Genomic DNA, 18695 nt, shown 5'->3' on the forward strand with positions numbered 1-18695 from the left:
CCTAAGGTTGAAATGCAGACTGTGGCACAAGGACACCTCAGTCAAGGAGGAGTTGTGCTAGGAAGTGTGCTACACTTCCAAAATGGGGTTCTCATCCCTGTTAGAACTCCTGGGGCTGCAGAGCACACAGCGCCAGCTTGTTCCAGGTCCTCAAGAGCCTGAGAGAGGAGTGCATTTTTGGGGAAAATTTGAGGTTGTCCTTGTGAGAGACATGCCAGATGAGGCAGCACCCCCTGGCCCCCAGCACATGTGAGTCTTTTGCTCGGGAAACACCTGTGAAGGAACCACATAAACTCAGCAAAGGCCAGACATTTGCACTTGCAACATGCAGTGTTACTCTGGTGGGAGCTTTGTGAGTCTTGAAACAAGACTGAGCACTTAGACGCTCTGAGCTTTAGTTGCGGCTGGTTTCCTATTGAATGCCACAGCGTAAAAGCTGCTTTAAAGCACTACCAGGCGGCTCAGAGCCTGGCCTTGCTCTGGTGTGTGCTGTAGTCTGGTGTTGCGATTTCTGAGCATGCTGGTTGGGGGGGCTGGGACTGATAGAGGCAGGGACAGATCCCGTGGGAGCTGCTCTGATGCTGGGAGCAGATACTGTGCCTGGAGAACTGCTCTCCTTTCTCCTCTCCCTAAGTGCATGAGCCCTGGCCTGCTGGAAAAAAAGCCAGTTCCTGGGACTTGAAATTGAAACTTTTGTAACCGTCTGTCCTAGTTCTACCCTCCCTTCCACAGGTGTGAGACAACACAACTTTCCACCAGTGCTGTGAGTAACTCCTGTGAGCTCTCCGGCCCCGCAGAGCTCTCCCTTTGGTTTATTAACAACCCAGATCTTAGAAGAAGCTGTGTTTGGGTTTCTTTTTAGACCATGTAGCCCTCTCCAACTAGATGTTTCCTTCCTCTCCCCAGAATGAGGGACCATTCTGGGCCAGTATTTTGCTGCACTTTTATCTGTATTTGTCATGGCCCTTGAAGTCTGAGACATCTGGATCCTGCCAGGCTGGACAAAGAATGATGGAGAGAGACTTATGGAGAATAGGAAATATTCTAGCAAAGGGATGTGTTTCTCACTCTGGAAGGTCCCCAAATTATCAGGAGTTTCATCATCATGGGTTTATGTATAGAAACACTATTTTAGGTGATTTAGCAGGTGCTACATGTATTTAATTTTTCTCCCTCCATCTGTTTCCTGCACAGCTGAGCACATGCCATGGTTGGCTGCAGAGGCACAGGAATCCAACAAACAGACAGAATAACAGTTCCAATGAATATCTCAAAATAGCTTTCCTGTCATGTTTGTGGCATGTGTGGCGACAGGATGGGTCATGCATAAAGGCTGTTCTCAGCTTTTGTTTATGCTGATCCACACAGCTCATTCATAAGTGCTGGAACTTCTTTGGGGTGGTTACCCTGAATTCCCCTTACTAGCCAGCTGCTGCTAACTGCAGCGCTGTCGTAGCCCTCTGTTCTGCCTCCAGCTCACAGAGCAGCATCTCAACAGCTCTCGGGGCTGCAAGTGATTCCTAGCAGTTGCTTTGTGAGGCTGCACATCTTCCCCTCCACCTAATAAAATGTTCAGTCCCATCTTTGCAAAGTCATGATCTTAAAGCTGTGCTTTCTCCGGGCTGTCTCCAGCCAATGTAATTGCATTACAGAAGAAGCAGGGAATGTGCAGAGCCGGGGAGGGGGAAGGGAGCCGGGGGGGAGGGGAAGGGCAGGCAGCATCCTCTGTTAAGGGGGAAGGAAGGAAATTGTGGCAGTTTCTGTGTTGCTTCTGTTTTTTCGGAGACTCTGGGAGGTGGAAGAGGAAGGGCAGGGAGGGGTGGGCAGCAGGCCTGGGGCATGCGGGCTGCTGATGGGAACAGTGAGGGAGGGGGTGGGCTGTGGGGCCGGGCGATGCTCTTCCCTCCCCTTGGGGCTCGGAGAGCAGCCACGGTGGTGTCTCCAGCACACCTTAAGAGCGGCTGAGGCGCTGTGCTGTCCATGACAGATCCTTTTCCTGTTGCTTGTCACTTTGCCAAGCTGAAAACACTGGCGCTGAGATTTTACTTCTGTTGCTGCCTCTGGCTGGGTTGGTGTGTGGGAGATGGCTTGGATGGAGTAGTGGGGGAAGGGACTGAAGGAAGCTGGGAAAAGAGACGGGAAACAGCATTGCAAGGGGGGCTGGGCTGAGGGAGACAGCTTGGGAGCATCAGGGACTGGTGACAAATGAAGCTGGAGGAAAGGGCATGAGGATGCAGCCTGGCCCTGGGCACCAGGCAGCGATGGAGGAGCAGGGTCCTTCCCCCAGGGAGGATGCTGAGGGAGCAGAAGGGGGAGTGGGAGAAGGAGGCAGAACTGAAGAACTAACAGAAGTGAAATGGGGAAGGGCTGGGATGAACCCCAGATATGTCTCTCGGGAGTGGGGAAGTCTGGGAGCAGCCAGCAACGTGGGGTGGAAGGCAGTGCTGCGCGCTGGGGGCTGTGCTCCCGCTGGGCAACAGCCTCTCTAGCCCTGGGGGCTCTGAAATTGCTTATCTGTGCCATTCGACTTCTTCAGTTTTTTGTGGCGCTGCTCTCAAAGCCAGGTTTCCATCTGCAGAGTGAGGAAAACAATTTTTCAGAAATTCACTGGGCAGCTGTGCAAATAAATGTTTGTGAGGCATTTGGATGCCATAGTAACAAGCTCCATAGAAACCCCATAAGGAAATGAATAATTCTGTATTCAAAGTGGAATTTAAAAAGGGACAATGCATTGGCCAGGTGGGGTGACACAAAATAGCTGGTCAGCAAGGGGCACGTGGCCACCCTGTGCACTGCTTGGGCAGATGCTTGTGGAAAACCTATAGGCTTCTGTGTAATTAGGCGGTATTGTAATGTGGTGCGTAATGGAGCTATAGCAAGGCTGCACAGAAAACCTTTCATTTTGGTATTTCCTAACTTCCATGCATCCAATTTGGTTAAGTTTAATGAAGGCCTTTGTGGCATGTGCACTGGATATACCTGCCTCTGTCCATACAGCTGCCCTCGGGATGAAGAGCCTGTGATTTTGTGCACCTGCACGCTGCTGCTGTGCACTCCCTATGCCCTGCCCACAGACCTGTGTCCATCATGCTCTGATCCACCTCAGACACTATTCCTGGGGGATCTGGCACAGAATCTGGCCTCTTTGTCTCAAATGTGGATTTGTGGAGTTGTTTCTTTTTCTCCAGTCCTAGCTGCATTGGAAATGTCCCTGAATAAAAACCCAGCTATTTTCTGTGCTTCTAAACTGAGGAATAGAATTTAACAGAAAAAAATCTGTCCTATGGAGGATGGGTTTTTAAAGAAAGCCTATTGAGCAAATGTCATTTGTATTAAAAACTGTGAGTCCCTGGAGTCATTTCCATAGGAACCAGCCTTTCTAAGTTTTGGGCGTCCTCCCCACAAAATTATTTAAGGCTCAGGATGAGCAGCGAGCAATCCTGTAAGGGGGAATGCTTTAAGGTCTTTCTGTTGTAGGCAGGAAGGAGAAGCAGTTTTAATCAGTGTGGAAAGGAGGGGTTTTAGTTGTGGAATTGTAAATCAGCAATTCACAACTCTGTCCTGTAGCCATGGAAGACAGCCAGATCTGGTCATCAGATGTGTGCCTTTTTTCGGTGTAAGTACTTATTTTAGGGCATTTTTAGATTACTATATTTATGTTTTCTGTGCCTCTGAATTCTGTATGATTGCACTGCAAGAAATTGAGGCACTTGAATTTCCTGCAAATAGAAATGAGCTCAATGCCATTTTTTGCAACTCTAAGGCATTTCTAAAATAGCTTTTCTGTGTGACATCATATGCAGCAGGGCCACTGTTTCAGGCCTGAAGTGCCAGTTTATCTACACTCCTTTGAAGAGACAGTATTATAAAGAGCTAGAGCCAGGAGTCAAGAGATGCAGAGCGTGCCTGTGTTGTATACTGAGCGCAAGCGCAAGCCTGCACCAGAGGCCAAGCTCACTGACCTTCTGTGGTGCATGGGCACAAGCCAGCACCCCAGCAGGGCTGAGCTGAACTTCGGGGCAACTGTTGGAGTGAGGAAAGGGAGCTGAGCTTGGGTATGCATCCATCTGCTGTGCAGACCAGTGCTCCCGTGTAGACCATGCAGCAATGTCATGTCATCAGCAGGGAAACTGACTGGGCTGGGCTCCTTTCTTGGTGGGCCATAACATCACCTGTCATCAGAATGGGGCTTGGACCTCTCCTGCATGGGGTGACTGCCATCAGGCCACACCACCCTGGGCACACAGCTGTTGTCTGAATCTCTGAAGCTCGGTACAGACAATTAGTATTTGGATGGGAGATTGTTTCGGAATACTGGGTGCAGTAGGCTTGCAGAAAATGAGCCAGCAGTGCACCCTTGCTGTGATGGAGACCAACTGTATACTGGGTTTTACTGGCAAGAAAGTAGCCAGCAAGTCAAGAGAAGTGATAGTTCCCCTATCGCACTTGTGTGATCGTATCTGGAGCACTGTGTCCAGTTTTGGGCTCCCCAGTACAAGAAGGACATGGATATACAGGAGCCAGCAAAATGATCAAAGATCTGGAGCATGTGACTGATGAGGAGAGGTTGAGACAGCTGGGTTTCTTCAGCTTAAAGAAGTGAGAGCTAAGAGAAGAGTCTAATTGCTGTCTTCTGCCGCCTAAGGGAAGATTATAGACAAGGCAGAGACAGACTCTGTGCAGAGGTGCACAGTGAAAGGACGAGGGGCAGTGGGCATGAGTTGCAACAAGACAAATTCTGAGTAGATATTAGGAAATATTTTTCACCCTGAGGGTGGCCAGACAACGGGGCAGGGGTCTAGAGAGGCCAGAGAAATCTCTGGCTTGGAAATACCAAAGATTCAACTGCTCAAGGCCCTGAGCATCTAATATAAAGTTGGATCTAACTGAAAGGTTGGCCCTGCTTTGAGTGTGCTTGGGGGCAGGGGGAGGCAGGCTGGACCAGATGCCTCCCCACTTGCATTGGGTAGGGTGCTTCAGGTCCCTTTCCATCTGAATTAATCTGTGATTCTGTTATCCTGTAGGGCATTAAGGGGTTGTAGGGCTTTGGCTGTCTCCCAGTCACTGGGGATATAGCCATATGGCAGGGTCAGGTTAGGCATACTGCATTCATGCACCTGATACCTGGAGGAGAACACAGGATCGTGTGTTCACTCCTTATCTAAAAACAGAAGCTAGGAAAAGGGTCTGAAATCCTGCCCCTCTCCCCAGCCTGCTACCTGGCTCAGGGATGAACCTCCCTCTGCATTCTCCTGAGGCACAGTTGTCCTTCCCTGGGGGCATGCACCTTTAAAACAACAGGTTAAAACCTGACCAAGACCCACACATTTCCTTGGTATAATGGTACTACTGCTTGTCTTGTGCCTTGCACTGGAGTGGCTGAACTATGTCTCGCTGAAGACAGAGAGCCTCAACACCCTCCCAGGCTGCAGAGACTGACAGCCATGTCTCTTCTTCACCCTCCCCCCTCCTCAGCAGAATATCCTTCCAATTCAATCCCAGGCAAGTCTGATGCTTGGTGGTTGCTCTAGGATGATGGCTCTCCATCTGTGCCTGTGTGCAGCCAAGAGGCCAAGGTTCATTGGGAAGGAAATGGAGGGGTTTACTTTGGAAATAAGTGGTTAGGGATCGCTATGAATTTGGGAGCCCTGATCCTGCCTCCGGGACAAACGCTCTGGTCACAGGGTGATGCCTTCCTTCCATGCATTCCCTCTGTCCTACCGCACAGAGGCACAGCTTTAACAGGAGGTAGAAAGGGCTTCTGTCCAGTGTAGCCTGTTGCATGAAGGAGGGGTGAAAGGCAATGAAGCAGCCTTCTGGGAAGTGGAAAATTAGATGCCTCAAACAGTGCCTGTACTTTCATACCCTGGAAGGAGTTGAACATAGGTTGAACCTAGGTTCAAACCACTGGGCTAATTACAACTAACCCCCCCCCCCCCCCCGCCAAATTAACTATGGCCTTTCTTGTGCCTTATTCCCCCGCCCCCCCGCTGGATGCCGCCACTATGCTAGGGGTCCCTGAGAACCAGACCAGACTGGATCCCTCACTGAGAAGCAGATAAGGAGCTGCCCAAACTGGGCATTTCTGGGCAGGCTTCTTGCAGCACCAAAAGAGCTGGGAAACACAGTTGTCAGCCAGGGAGACAGCTGGTGAGAGAGGAACTGCTGGGGTTAAGTGGTGGCTGAATGGGTTGCGGTTTATTGTGGGGTTTAGGTGCGTAAGCCCTTTACTGAATCTAGCTTGGGGCTCTATTCCCAGCCCTTCCTGTGACATTGAATAGGTCACTCTATTCCTGAAGCTGTCTACCCCTTGTTATGACTGCTTGGACTGTCTGTTCTCTGAGGCAAAGATTGCTACATACTGCTTGTTGGCATAGCACCAAGTACAATGGAGTTTTAATCTTGTTTGAGGAGCCTCACTGAAACCAGAATACAAGCAAACACTGAAATAAATTTGAGAGGTGGGCAAAACTCACTTCTGGTCTTCTTGAAACTGTGCCAGCATACCATGTAGTAGATGATAGGTATAAATAATTTTTGGGATGCCCAGGTTGCAGCAGATGGCAGATACTTCAGAAGCAGTATTATTGGCAGTGTCCTGCCAGAGCATCCTCTGCTAAATAAGTAATTGTTTGTGTCCTCAACAGCTAAAACAGTAGGGTGAGAACAGTAATATGGCCCTGGCCAGAGGTATATCAGAAAGGCAATACAGAAGGGAGAAGGGAAGGATGGTCATGTGGTCCTGGCACAAATCCTGCATGTCTTTAGACAAGTTGCTTAAGACCAGGTTTTCAAAGGCATTTCCATCCCTCACTGAAGTACACAGAAGTATCCAAGTCCATGTCTGCCTTAAGCCCAAGTCCCCTTGTGTTTCCAAGGGAGTTGTGCACATATGTGCCTTTCACTGGCTCTATCTTGAGTTGTATGACCAAGCAGGACCATTTTTGATCCTGATCAGAGTTCACTGGAACTCTTATCTGGCCTGTACATCTGGGCTTTTTCTTCCTGTGTGCAGGACATTTGTACAGGGAGGAAGGGGAAAGCTGTTGTGCATTCAGGACTTCCCTCATTACAAAGCTTTGACACAGCTGAGTCAGTTACCTAGACACAGGAGCTGGATGTGCTGCAAGGTCACCCAGGTAGACACAGCCTTCAAGGATCTGCATGTGGGGTCTCTCTGTATCTCAGTGTCCTGTTTTCAAAATAGGCATACTTGACCTGTGTTGTGTCTTAAGGCTGGAGCAACCACATCTGGGAGAAGGACTCAGGCAGTGTGATGCTCAGCACAGTGGTGAGGTGCCCATCTGCTGCACAGCACATGATGCTGAGTAGGCATCAGCAACGGCAGCTGTGTGTGAGGTGGGTGGGGCACTTGCTGAGCACTTGGACACAGAGCAGCTGACAGGAGATCCCAGAGCTGGGGAAATCTCCACTGCTTCAACATATATGAACAGGGCTTTAGAGTTGGACACCTCCTCTTGGATGTGAGTTTTGACCACAGTTTCCCCTCCAAGGTGCAGCATTGGCGGAGGAGGCCACCTCCTTGGCCTGCAGCCTGGTGGTTTGAATGCTTGCCTAGGAAACAGGCTCAGCTTACTCCAGCATGAATGACTTCTCACATCCTGAGAGTTCCTGGCCACAAAAGTGGTGGCAGCCCTCACCACACCTGTTGAAGTGAGCTAATACACAACTGAGGATGCAGAGCCTTGCTGCTCAAAATCTGGCAAGAGTTGCGTAGTGGTCAGAGCACTTGGCTGGGAGAGAGAAGATCTGTGATCCCAGTCCAGCTCCCAAGACAGTTCATGTATTACACGGTCACTCACATGCTGCTGCAGGGTCAGAGCAGAGGAGGCCCGTGTGGCCCTGAAAGCTGGTGAGCTTTTGACTTCTCTGCTGACCTGCTGATCAGCCATTGCCTCCACACAAACCTTGACTTGTACACATCTGGTCAGAGCACAGGTTAATGAAGCCTTTGTAGCGGGCAGGGCTTGTGCTACTGTCCCACTGTGACAACAACAGCAGGAGCAGGGAGAAGACTGGAAATAGGGTACATGGGGCTCTGAGAACACATCCCTGACCGTCTCCAAAGGGAAAGTCTAACCACAAGTGAATGGTGGATGAACACAGTTGCCAGGGGTCTGGCAAACATGAATGCAGAGCTGGTTAGACTGTGCACAAGCGACACCGATTGTAACCTTGGTCGACAAAAACTCTTCCATAACTGATGCTTGGCAGCATCCCCAGAGATTTTCCAAGCTGATCTGCTGGACTGTTGTGCTAACAATCCACCCATCAGCCTCCCCCAAGGAACCAAGCTGGTCTCTCATCTCCTTTCTCTCTCATCCCCACTGCTCCAACCTCCCCAAAACTGCTTGCTCCACATTCTACAGAGCTGGTGGCTGCTCTTGAACTCCTTTCAGTGCTGGACAGCTGGCTCCCTGCTGATACCAAATCTCATGAGTCCATAAGATTTTCTCACTTTCATTCTCACGAATGAAGCTGTTGAGTGGAGTTTTAGCCTGAAATAATCTGAAAGGGCCTCCACCTCATGTGGTCTTCAAAAGGAAGAGAGGGCCTTATTGTATAAGGATGTGTGCGTCTCTGGGACTTTAGGACTAGCGTTTTTGTGGTATTTAAGTGATGTGGGAAGGCACCTGCTGGGATTTTGAACTGTTTAGGTGCCTGACTCTCTCTGAAATCAGCAGAAGTCAGGTAGGCATTTCTGAAAGTGTTACTGAGTTCCCAACTACTTTTTTTATTGTTGATTATTCTTCAAAAGCCTGGAAAAGGATGGAGACCTCAGAAAATATTTTGTCTCTAGGGTGTTCCTCAGCAGAGTGGTTTAATGCCCATAGCCTCTCCATCAGCACTACCAGCTCAGCAGACGCATCCAAAGTTGTGTGACAGGGCTGCTCTCAGGTTGTGTAACTGCACTGGCAAGTCCACAGTGTTGCCTTTTCATGCTTTCTAACAATTCCACTCTTTTTTGCTGAGCTGTAGTAACTTGCTGTTTCTTTTCTTTTTCCTTAGCTCTCAGAATGGAGAGGAAGGTGGAGCATGGCCGAACAACCAGTTTGACACAGAAATGCTTCAAGCCATGATCCTGGCTTCAGCAAACGGTCAGTCTCCATTACGTATGGGAAAACTGCATCATTTGCTATTATAGAGACATCTCAGGCACATGCCATTAGATAAGATGCTTGTGTTATTGATGTGTTTGGGTTAACTGGAGGGGCTGAGACAGCTTCTGAAGTACTTAAAGAGACACTGCCTGAAAAGCACTGCTATCTGTGTTATCCTGCAGAAGAGAGGGTTCAGAAAGGACTCAGGCAGAAAAGATGCAAGATAGTCGTCAGCATCAGGCGTGCTGTAGGCAGGGGTATCTCTTCCACACAAACTATATTATCTATGTACTAGACAGAATGTTACCTGGCTCATGACAGGATCGTGTTGAATGAAAAAGCTGGTCTTGAGATGTGTTGTAAGCTATTTGGTTTCAGAAGGTCACAGTAAATGAAACATCTGCTATGGTGGAACTTGGCATAAGGCAAGGAGGTAAAAAGCTTGGAAGATTTGCTTGTGGCTAGAGACAGGGCCTGGATATGTGGTATCAGAAAGGCAGTAAATGCTGGCCTGAGTCAGTCCAGGCCCACTTACTCTGGGGTCCTATATTTACAGGTGGCCAGAACCGTATACTCAGACAAAAGCTTGAGGCTGTTGTAGAGTAAGGGGTCCCTTTTCTTCTCATGATGAGAAGGGAATATTGTGTGTCAGGAGCAGAAGTGTTTTTAGAAAAGACCTGCAGGTCTTAAGAAAGAGACCACCATCAAGCCTTGTGTCTGGAGATATGGGTAGAGAGATGGTACCCACCAGTGTGTGTCCCTGCATCTAGGGGCTGTTCTGGCTGCTCACTGCTAGCATTGGGCTGCAGGTCACCATGGGGTGGGTACTGGTGGGCTGAGGACTGAGCGAGACTGTCCCCTACATCCTGTTGCTGGTTCTTTGTATTTGCAGTTGTTGGGATTTGGTCTGGTATTTTGATGCTTGGTTGGTTTGTTCTGATTAATGACTGTGTTGTGTGAAAGTAGTGGACTTAGAGGGGTGTTTCTGTGAGCCTGCAATCTCCATGGCTTTATATAAAAGAAGTGCAATTATCACTCTATGCAGTGCTTAGGATAAAGAGGCTGGTTTTCATAAAGCCTTTATTTATAAATACCACCAAGTCTTTCCCCCTTGATTTAAAAATAGAAACAACAGCACAGTCATAGGTCATACACAGCACTGTGTAAAATGCTTAGGATATTTCCTTTGAGCTCTTGGGAGAGAAGAAATCTGGGGGAGGAGGGATTCATATGGTGTTGCTTTCTTGGAAAGCTGCTTCAGCTGAACTCTGCCTCTCTGCAAGGCTCTCTGCAGACACCAGGCAGCCCAGGGACACAGTTGTTGCGGCTCGGTGAAGGGATGAAGGTCTTGGGTATTAGACTTGTTTACATTCAAGGAAAAGAAACAATGTGAAAATGTGTCTCTGGTCTGAAAAATGACCATGGAAAAATAGCCTTAAGGGGCCCATATGGTTATCATCACCCAGGGCCTCCTGATCCAATTTCCTTGCTCACAAATAAAACTGTTTTGCTGACTGCCATTCCAGCAGTTCCCCAGGATCTGAAAGCTGAGCTGGTTCCTTCTAGGTTAGGCGCTGACTTCCGCTTTGCCCTGAGCCCTATTCTGGCAAGTCTCCCCGGTCCACAAGTCTCAAACAATCCTAACCTCTCCCATGGTTCCGTCTGCCCAGGGGGCTAAACTAAATAGTCTCCATTTACTAGATCAAAGCAACTTGCTTTCTCTGGTGTAGCCTCAGAGAGAGGCTGGCTCAGTGCAGTTATTTCTTTTCCTGCCCATTTTAGTACTTGGCTGAGGGGAGATGGATGGGGTCAGGGTGGGGACACAGCACAGGAGTCCATCTTCAGTGCAGCAAGGAGCCCCCAAATACTTTTTCCACAATAACTATGTTTTCATCAGTCTTCCCCCAGCTCAGTTCCTCGCATGCTGCCCTCATTCATTAGGCTAATAGTGCTGATGGGGGCAGACTTTGATCAGGGGCAGATGTTGCAGCTCTAATTGGCTGTTAAGCTTTGTACTTATCCATCTTTGGGTAGTGTTTGCTGGCTATTTAATTGACCATTGCCTCCTATTGTTGTCTACTGAGCTTTGTTCGGGCTTTGGAGATGCAAATAGCAGTACCTTCCCATTACACAGGTGAAAGCACTGTGTGCCATTCACTTATGCCAGATCTTCTCAGCATGAGCTCCTCTCTGCACAGAGCAGGCATATCACCAACTTCAGCCACCCAGTTAGTGCTCAGTGTAAAGCCCACGCTCAGGTCTGTGCTGAGCAAAGACTGCCTGGGAGGTAGAAGCTCCCCTGACAAACCTCAGGAAGAGGACAGTGTTGTCCTGCTTGCATTGGGGATGGTGCTTTCCCATCTGCATCCTTGGTCCTGTGCCACCGTTTATCCTTCACTGGAACAAGAGACAGAGCAATGAGCTTGTTTGGCTATGGCAGGCCCAGTCGATCCAGTCTCTCTGCGGATTAAAGCAGTTGCCGCTACTCCTTCATCCCCTTCCAATACGGAGAGCAGCTAATTTGGGTCTGAGCCAGAGAGCAGCTGCAGGGACTGGACCAAGGCCTGTGGGCTCCCCCAGGTCTGACTGCTGGGGCAAGCTGCATTAGGAGATAGTTGACCTCACAGGGCTGCAGCCCTGTTGTAGGGCTTCTGCCTTCATTCCCACAATCCTTCTGGATCCTCTGCCCTCGAAGCTGGGAGGCCTCATTCTTTGCCAACTTCCCAGCTTGGCCCGTGCTTTCTCCCTGCCAGCATCTCCAGTACAACATTTTGGGCAAAGGGCCTTCCTTTTTCTACTTCCCTGCACTCTTACACAGGGGAAAGGTGTAAACCAGCTGATCTAACAGCAGGGATAGAGAAAGTGCTGTTTTAGCAGAGTCTTTTCAGAAATGCGTTCCCTTGCTGAGCATCCAGGGCTTTGGGGTGGGGGTTGTGAAGAGAGGAGAGGGGGTTGCCACAAGGACCTGTGCCACATCCCTATGGATTGAGCCTTGCGGTCCATCTGAGAGGCTGGCATTTACACTCCCACTTTCAAAGGCCTGGGAATTGCCAACAGTTTGAAAAGCCAGTGATTTTAGCAATCTGAAGGGGCGGAGGCAGCTGCTAAGACACACCAAGGAGTACAGATGCTCTAGGAAACCAGAGGCTGAAGGCTAGGCTTATGAGGCATCCTGTCCTGGGAAATCTCCCTTAAAATACTTTGTCTCTTAGCACAAATTTATTTATATGGGCGCCATGAGACAGCCAGCAAGACAGCACACTCCTCCTGCAGACAGAAAGGCAGCCTGAGAAGGTCCTTCCTAGCATTTCAGCCTGCAGGCTCAGGCAGACTCTCTATATTTGGTTCCCATGAAAGCCCCACCAGCAGCTGCACCAGCAAGTGCTCCGGACCTGACTCCCTAAATCTCATTGTCCTTTCCAGAGGCAAGCTCAGTGTATGATGGAAATGGAGACACTCAGTTATTTTTGCCTAAGTGCAAATTCTTGTTTTCCTCTTCACCATCTGACTGCAGGAGCTTCAGGACTATTTAGGATAATGGCTGGCTGTTGATAAAGGCTGAGCATAACCTTTTCAGCAGGAAGAGCTGTAGTGCCCTGCTTGGCAGAAGCAGCTCAGTGTCGATTTATAAATCTCTATTGTCCCTGTTCTCTCTTCTTTTCAGCCTTAATGTCAATGTTACCTAGAAACAGCTTTTTTGCTCGCTGTTAACTCTTGGACTAGACCAACTGGCAGGCTGGGAACTTGATGGTTCCCCTTCACCCCCTTGGAAACTGAGCTGCCTCCGCAAGTTATTTCATAGGGGAAAGCTGTCGCGGATGCTGCTGAGAGCCCCCAGGCCCCTTGCCCCATGAAGCCCCTGAACAGCTGGGATGACTTGGGGAGAAACGGGTCGGTGGGGCAATGGCACGCAGGAGCAAGGGCACGCTAAAACGTGCTCAAACCCGAAGCCCCCAGCCAGGCTGCCTCCAGCTAAAATCCAGCAATGGCTGAGCCCAGAGAAAAAATTCTCTCCCACTGCCGGAGGCAAAAATCCGCCTGCAGGTTGGTCCCTAACTGCAGCCTGGCCTGACAGCACATCTCCAGTGATCACATCCTGGTCCATAACACCCTGAGGGGTGAGTAATTGAGTTGGTCGTTAAGGAAATTAGCTGTTGATGAGGTGAACAATTACAAATCTCCAAGTACCTTTTAAAACAAGAAGAAAGAAGAGATAGTTAAACACAACCCAGGGGGTGAATAGTAAAAGCCTGGAATAAAGAGTTAGCACAGAGGATTAGTGACAAATATAATTAAATGTATATGCACATCCTCTCCACCTGATCTCCCATGCCTTCTACCAAAGAAGCTCCTAAAAGCCATGCCAATTCTGTGAATCTGTCACAAGGGACGACAGAAAAAGTCTCCTGCCTGTGAATTCTGGTGTTTTCATGCCAGAAAGCAAAATGACATTTCCCCACAGTATATTTTGGTGCATTTGTATACCTTCATGAGCTTCCTTAATCCTTAATGCATAATATTAAGCCTGTTTTAAGACTCGCTGTGTGTTTTCCTCTGTCTACTGTAATACAGCAGCTGTAACTTTTCAAATTGCAGTTGCTTAATATTTCCAGTGCCTTTAAGGGCATACATACACTGAAATATTTCAGGGGACTAGTAAATAAGCGTATCCCAGGTTTCTGTTTGAATTCCTTTCTGTTTGTCCCAGCCTTCTGGCTCAGGCGAAAGCAAAGGCAAAAAGGAGGCATGTACAGATCTGAGCTAGTGAGAGGAGAAACAGGACGTGGCTGGAACATAATTTATGCTTGTTGTTTTTCTTTATTCCTGAAGTCTTTCTGACTGAGAAAGGAGGGAGCAGCAGTTCTGGACTCTGCTTTGGGCCCTTCAGGAACTTCATCCTCTTTTCACTGTGAAAACTCAGCCAAACCCATTGTTAGAGTGATATAACCTAAAGCTCTCTTGGTTCGGTGCGGGCATGCCCTGTCATTGGAGGTACCACGTCTGGAAGTCTGGGGAGAACTTGAGGGGTTTCTCCCAGCCTCCTGGGAGTCATGTCCTCAGCCATTTACAAGGAGTGGTTAAAAGTCCCGTTCATGAAAAAAGGCTGCAGGATCTTTCCAGATCAGATCCATAGTATCAAATGCAAAGGCAGGATGTTAGCAAGTCATTTCTGGGCAGGTCTGTGTAGGAATCAAATCCTGGGCTGTGCACAGCTAGTCGTGTTGGAGTGGATTGTGCAGTTGCTCTTAGGAGCAATGTTGCTCATTCCCTGACTTCTCCCTGTGCTTATTTCTCCCCTGCCTATGTGCATCTCCCCTGTTTCCATTTTGCAGCCTGGTCCCTAACTTACATCAGTGTGACAGCATCACAGGCAGGTTCTGCATCCCTCCCTGCCTCCACGGTTGCTGTCTCTGTGCTGGGTTTTTGCAGGATGACAGGAATTAATTTGCCTTCCCCTCCCCCTCTGTGGCCTGCTCCCAGATCTGGACTATCATACACACTTCAGCATTGATTGCTTTATGCTCAGCTTCCTAGAGCCATTTTGTGGTACTGCATGACAAGGATTTTCTTTGTCATGCCATGTGTTCTGCTCCTTAAATAAACCCATCTTTAGAAATACTATGGTCAGGGTTTTAAATGCATGGGAAAAAACTGCAGGGCCCAATAATGGATTTCCCTTAATGCATTACTAATCGTTATAACTGTACAATATGTTTGTAATGAGCTGCTGTCCAGAGAGGGAGAGGGGGACTTCTGCTGCAGAGGAAAGGGATTTCTGCTGCAGATTGGGCTGTGCTCCTGAGCACAAACAAGACAGCCACCCTACGAAACCGGTGTCCTGAAGAGACCCTTCGGCACGCACAGGCGCTGTGCCCTGCCGATTGATTCAGGTGTGGCAGCTGACCTGCCTGGCCTTTCCTGTGGGAGGTTTTGGGAGGGAGAAGAGGAAGCAGGACCGAAACTGCTCATGGGCTTCTCCCATTCCCCTGCGCAATGTGCTGCTGGGGCGGTGGTGGTGCCCGACGGTCCCCCCTGCTGCCTCTCAGCCCTGTACTGGCCATCCCACCTCTCTCAGGCTGTCAAATGGGGAGGGGGGAGGGGGGGCAGAACGCTACCCCTCCTGTAGCAGGGCTTTCTCCAGCAAAAGACCCCCACGTTGTGCTTCCTGGCAGCTCACACACTGAGCATCTCCCTTTCTGTCAGACTTGTGGGCCTGTCCCTACTTGCTTATCTGGCCCTCATCCTCCTACAGTACGGGGCGGGGGGTTAGTGATGAAGGCTAAAGAGAGTTTGTGCTGGGGGCTGATGGCACTGAGGAGGTCTGGATTAAATGCCCTCTGCCTGAGAAAGCCTTTCAGAGTGCCTTTGGCTCACTGGGACCCTCTGCACAGCAGGTTCGGGCTTGGAATGGGCTTTGCGATGTTCCTGGACTCTTGCCGACATTAACGCCCCCCTGTTTTGTTTGCTTCTCTCCCGTGGCACCCGCAGAAGCTGCTGACGGGAACTCGACTCTGGGTGGAGGAACGGGCACCATGGGCTTGAGCGCCAGGTACGGCCCCCAGTTCACCCTGCAGCACGTCCCTGACTACCGGCAGAATGTGTACATCCCCGGCAGCACCGCCACGCTCTCCAACTCCTCAGGTAAACGTGACACCAAGAACGCAGGCTCTTCCGGTGGGAACAAGAAGAAGTCAGGGAAGAAGGAGAAGAAGTAGAGTTGACAGGAGACCATCTGCAGCTTAGATCTACAGGGCAGACTGCTCCAGCACTCCCCCAAATCACAGCCTAGGATGGAGGACGAATGTGAATCTTGTGATGCTAAAGTAGGAAAAACTACGAATGTATATCATCATCAGAGCTAGGAGTAGGGTCTCGCTACTGTTAGATCTCATGATGAAAATCAATCTGGAAACAAAACCTAACAAAAACAAGTGCCCTGTTAATACTAGCTAATATTTTATACAATCCCTCGGGTAACAGAATATGCAAGGATGGAAGGTCTTTTAACCATGCCTTTGGATTCAGTTTGCTCCCAGATAGTCTGAGAAAGGCACAAGGCTTGTGCTTGGCTTCGTCCAGTGTAAATAATTTTAACATGGATTTTTTTTTTAATTTATAGACCTTTGATCATTTTTGGAAAGAGAAAGAAAGTTCCTAGGTTAGAGCCCATGTTCAAGATTTTGCTGTTTATCTTTCCATTAGTAAAAATCACCCTGAGTTATTTATGGATTTCTTGCTAAGAAGTTGGTAGGGAGTGCTTCAGTTCCTGTTTACCTGTTCTCCTAAAAAAAGTAAGTGTTTATACTGCATGAGTCAAAGGGAATATGGTAAAGCTGCATCCTAAACATTTATTTTTTTTTAAGTGCAACCAGTGATGGCCTGAAATACGAGACAAAAAGTCACGATGTCTGAGAGACAGGGAATTCAATCTAACTGCAGTGGAAGAGTGTGCCACTCTCTACTGAGGTGTACAAAAGCTGTCCTAATGATTCTAGCAGTCTCTAAAGAGCAGACACATCTCATCCGTTCTTTGCAGTAAATATTTATATGTACAGTAAATGTTTTTTCTGGAATTAAAGTTAAGAAAGTCTTAGTGCCCTGCTGCGAGATAGGAGCTGCAGCTCCTTCAAGCAATGACATAGCCAAGTCCTTACCAAGGACTCGTGCTATTGGGATAAACTCCGATCTGCTTGTAGGGAATGGAGACAATGCTTCACATTTCTGCACATCAGTCTGCATGCAAATTACTCACTTCACATCTACAGTAGAGCAGTTAATTCCACGGACCTAGAGAAGTCATCGCATGTCTGTGCAGCATGGTATAGATACACCGGCAGATAAACAAGTCTAAGTGCAGGCCGAGCAGTGTCTATCTAGGAGTAGGGTTCAGTAATACGAGATGGGGAGAGTTGGGAGAGCCGCTGCTCCCAGATGGGGTGTTGATGAGATCGGCAGAGTTGCCAGTGAACAGCCTTGGTTCCTTGGCCTTCAGAATTGGCTACTGAGTAAGTGACAGTTGGTTTGGTGGCACCTGGTGACCAGATCTGGGTAAGGGACCCGAGAACTGGAAGTGAGTGTGTGGTGTTGACTACAAAGCCAGCGAGCCTGGAGATGGCCCAGGTCGGTTGGAGACTCAGAGTGGGGATTCTGGCACACTGGGGGCTTGTGTGTGACCACACTGCACCTAGGCAGGCAGACAGGACTCAACTCCGGTCAGCTCTGCAGCCGAGACAGTTTGTTTGTGGTGTTACCGCTGGCTTTGGGATTTCCACCACACAGATGGAGCAGAAGGATCAGGAATAGGATTTCTCCACTATGTGCTCTTCACATCTCTGCCCCTTCTCCCACTGGTATAAACACAGCAAAGAGAAGGTGCCTTGTGCCCTCAGCACCAAGTCAGCCTGGCCTCAGGTCCTCCCACGCACCTCGCCGGCTGCCGGGGCTGGTGCCCCAAGCACACAGCCTTTGCGCCAGGCCAACGTCCCATATCGAAGTAGTTGACTGGGACCTGGGAAGGCAGACACGGGGCATTTTTGCAGTGAGAGGGCAAAGGAGAGGGGGTGTGGAGTGGGGGCAAGGTAGCCATGCCAGGGATGGCTTGATTTTCTAGGGGAGGTGTTTTGTTGTTTTGGGTTTTTTTTTGTCACTTTTAATTGCTAACACGTAGCTCACCTGAGCGGATCCAGCCTCCTCTGCTCGGCTCTGGGTAAGGTGTTGGTGCAGCGGGCGACGCAGCCCAGCCGCCCGCAGTGCTCTGCAGGGTGCCGGGCCCCGATTGCTCTCTCCCTATGCCCAGAGAAGCAGGACCAGCCGATGGGAGGAACTTGTCTGCATATGATTTTTGTACTGATCCCAGTCACCTCCTGTGGTGGCTGCACTAGAAACAGTTTACATGATTAGTAAGGCTTACACAATCTCATGTAGTTATTACGTGGCCCTTCTAGAAATACTGTAGATGAATCATAGTGTTTATATTTCTTTTTATTCTGCAATCTGAGGTAGAGTAGTGAGTGTTGTGTATTTAGTGGCGTGTTATTTTTATCTTGGTAACTAACTTGTGGACACCAGTATTTTCAATTTCTCTGTACCTTCTTTCCATGTGGTCTGTGCTCTGAGTGTACGTGAAATGAAACACGTTTGCCCTTTCAATGTGTCTAATATTGAATTATACTTATATATTATATATATGCTTATATCCTTCTTATACCCATATAGACCAATGTCAATGTGTTACACGCAAGTTTTATACTCTAATATTTATATTGCTTTTTTCTTTGGGAAAAAAAAATAATAAAATGGTTTCTTCTGAATAAAGGGCACTCGTTCTTGTGAGAAAGGGAGATGGAGTGAGAAATGACCTGTCCCGCTGTCTCTGATTCTGCACGTGGAGAAGCTGCCAGCAGAAGGGAGCTGTGTGTGGTTCAGCCCCCAGACAGCAATGCTGGGACGTGAGCGTGCTGCGCACGGCGGAGCCGGGATTGCTGTCTCTGCACAGGCCACGCTCCACCAGCACAGATGCTCCTGGGGCACCCTGGTCCTCGGGTCCCCCAAGGCTTTGGGGTGAGGGTGGCA

The 18695-nt window shown here is 49.1% G+C and overlaps 1 protein-coding gene across 14 annotated transcripts in view; it reads left to right on the top strand.

Moving 5' to 3' along the window:
• The window catches only part of LOC112981804 (protocadherin gamma-C5-like), an 80803-nt gene extending 62366 nt beyond the window's left edge, over positions 1 to 18437 (top strand). For 8 of the 14 annotated variants that reach the window (XM_064520764.1, XM_064520766.1, XM_064520765.1 and 5 more), the window contains exons 3-4: positions 9031 to 9119; positions 15612 to 18437. In XM_064520764.1, the coding sequence (XP_064376834.1) occupies positions 9031 to 9119; positions 15612 to 15838 (316 nt within the window). In that variant the 3' untranslated portion in view covers positions 15839 to 18437. The remainder of the gene's footprint in view (positions 1 to 9030; positions 9120 to 15611) is intronic. The other 6 variants (XM_064520772.1, XM_064520771.1, XM_064520774.1 and 3 more) reach the window with 1 other exon arrangement.
• The last annotated feature ends 258 nt before the right edge of the window (positions 18438 to 18695 follow it).

The sequence above is a fragment of the Dromaius novaehollandiae genome, chromosome 15, assembly GCF_036370855.1.
Source record: "Dromaius novaehollandiae isolate bDroNov1 chromosome 15, bDroNov1.hap1, whole genome shotgun sequence".
NCBI classification, from domain to species: Eukaryota; Metazoa; Chordata; class Aves; order Casuariiformes; family Dromaiidae; genus Dromaius; species Dromaius novaehollandiae.